The sequence below is a fragment of the Penaeus monodon genome, chromosome 30 (assembly GCF_015228065.2).
Source record: "Penaeus monodon isolate SGIC_2016 chromosome 30, NSTDA_Pmon_1, whole genome shotgun sequence".
Taxonomy (NCBI): domain Eukaryota; kingdom Metazoa; phylum Arthropoda; class Malacostraca; order Decapoda; family Penaeidae; genus Penaeus; species Penaeus monodon.
In genome coordinates, this window is record NC_051415.1 from 19,482,141 (window position 1) to 19,483,572 (window position 1,432).

The window sequence follows — 1,432 nt, forward strand, 5'->3', positions numbered from 1 at the left end:
CAAACTCAGATCTTGCCAGATTTATTGGTGTTCCACTTAGTATCAATAGGCATGGTGGCTACACAGTTTGCCGCATATTCCAGTAGCAGATATGCTGGTATCTTCTAAATATGTATATGTAATATATCACTGGTTCTAAGTACAGAGGCTGATTATTTTAAAGTAAACTTTTTATTGGCATTAACAGACATTTATAAGATCATGTAAGACAAAGGTTAAGTGATTAAGTCTATGATATTGGCATTTAAGTGGTTATAGGTTCCCAAATGATGAGGCAAGTTGCAACCACTAGGGGTTTAATTCTCCAACAGTAAGCATCTCATTATAGTAATATATATGGCAAAATTATAAACAGATGATAAGACTTAGACTTTCTCTTATAAGAAAGTATTCTTTTTTTTTGATTTGTAAAAAAAAATATAAAATTTTCTTGTCACATTTTTGGGGGTTCATGCAAGTTTTGTAGTGATAAAAGGGAAATCAATAAATTTTTTGCTGTCGCTTAATCATGAGATTTTATATAGATCAAAGGCCTGTCCACACAAGCAGGCATGGTTGATGAGCACACAAGCGGGCACAAAAAAGAGATGACATCACAGGCAGACATACTACTTCGTAAACATGTAATTTCTTCATTGTTTTCTCACCTGGGACGAAAACCTTAACAATATCATTCTTATTGCTATGAATATTCAAAGTAATATGTCATGTAGGCTAAAAACAAGGAACCAAGTCATTATAAGATTATATAAAAAAAAATTATGTCTGCAATGAAAATAGAATAGGAAGAGTATTTGCATGATTGAGAGTTTAAAAACAATTTTTATATAATTAGTTTACAGAATAGTTGATAATTCCATTAATTATGACTGCCAACCTTGCACCTTCCTTTTTAATTTTCTTCTATCTTCCTCTATTTTTGTATGTATTTAGAGTACTTCAAATGTAGCCACACCAACTTCATTTTGCAACCCCAAGGACTTGGTACTGCATGTAGATTAGGCATTGCTGTGCACATACAAATGAAGTATTGCCAGTGTATATTCTTTGATCTTCATACCAATAGTATAGGTATTTTTCTAATAAATATTTATAAATCAGATTGGTATTCTTAAAGCAGTAATTGAAGCAATAATTTTCTGGGAACAGTTACTATAAATGTCAGATATAGATATAAGCTAGAATATGAAATGTAGAACATGTAAAAGATAATGAGTCGTATAAAACTGAAAAATTTCATATCTCACCAGATGGACGGAAAATGGAACTTGGTGCTAACTGGATCCATGGCATCCTGGGGAATCCTATATATGAATTGGCTTCTGCAAATGGATTGGTGAATATCATACAGGATAATAAACCTCACAATGTTGTGGCAACACTTCCTGATGGTCGAAGAGTTCCATTTCACATAGTACAGGTATAGCAAACT

At 32.4% G+C, this 1,432-nt stretch overlaps 1 protein-coding gene across 1 annotated transcript in view; it reads left to right on the top strand.

Annotated features, from left to right (window-relative positions):
* LOC119592607 (spermine oxidase-like) overlaps positions 1 to 1,432 on the top strand; it is a 10,906-nt gene that overhangs the window by 1,420 nt on the left and 8,054 nt on the right. The window contains exon 2 of the mRNA XM_037941491.1: positions 1,251 to 1,420. Coding sequence (XP_037797419.1) covers positions 1,251 to 1,420 — 170 coding nt within the window. The remainder of the gene's footprint in view (positions 1 to 1,250; positions 1,421 to 1,432) is intronic.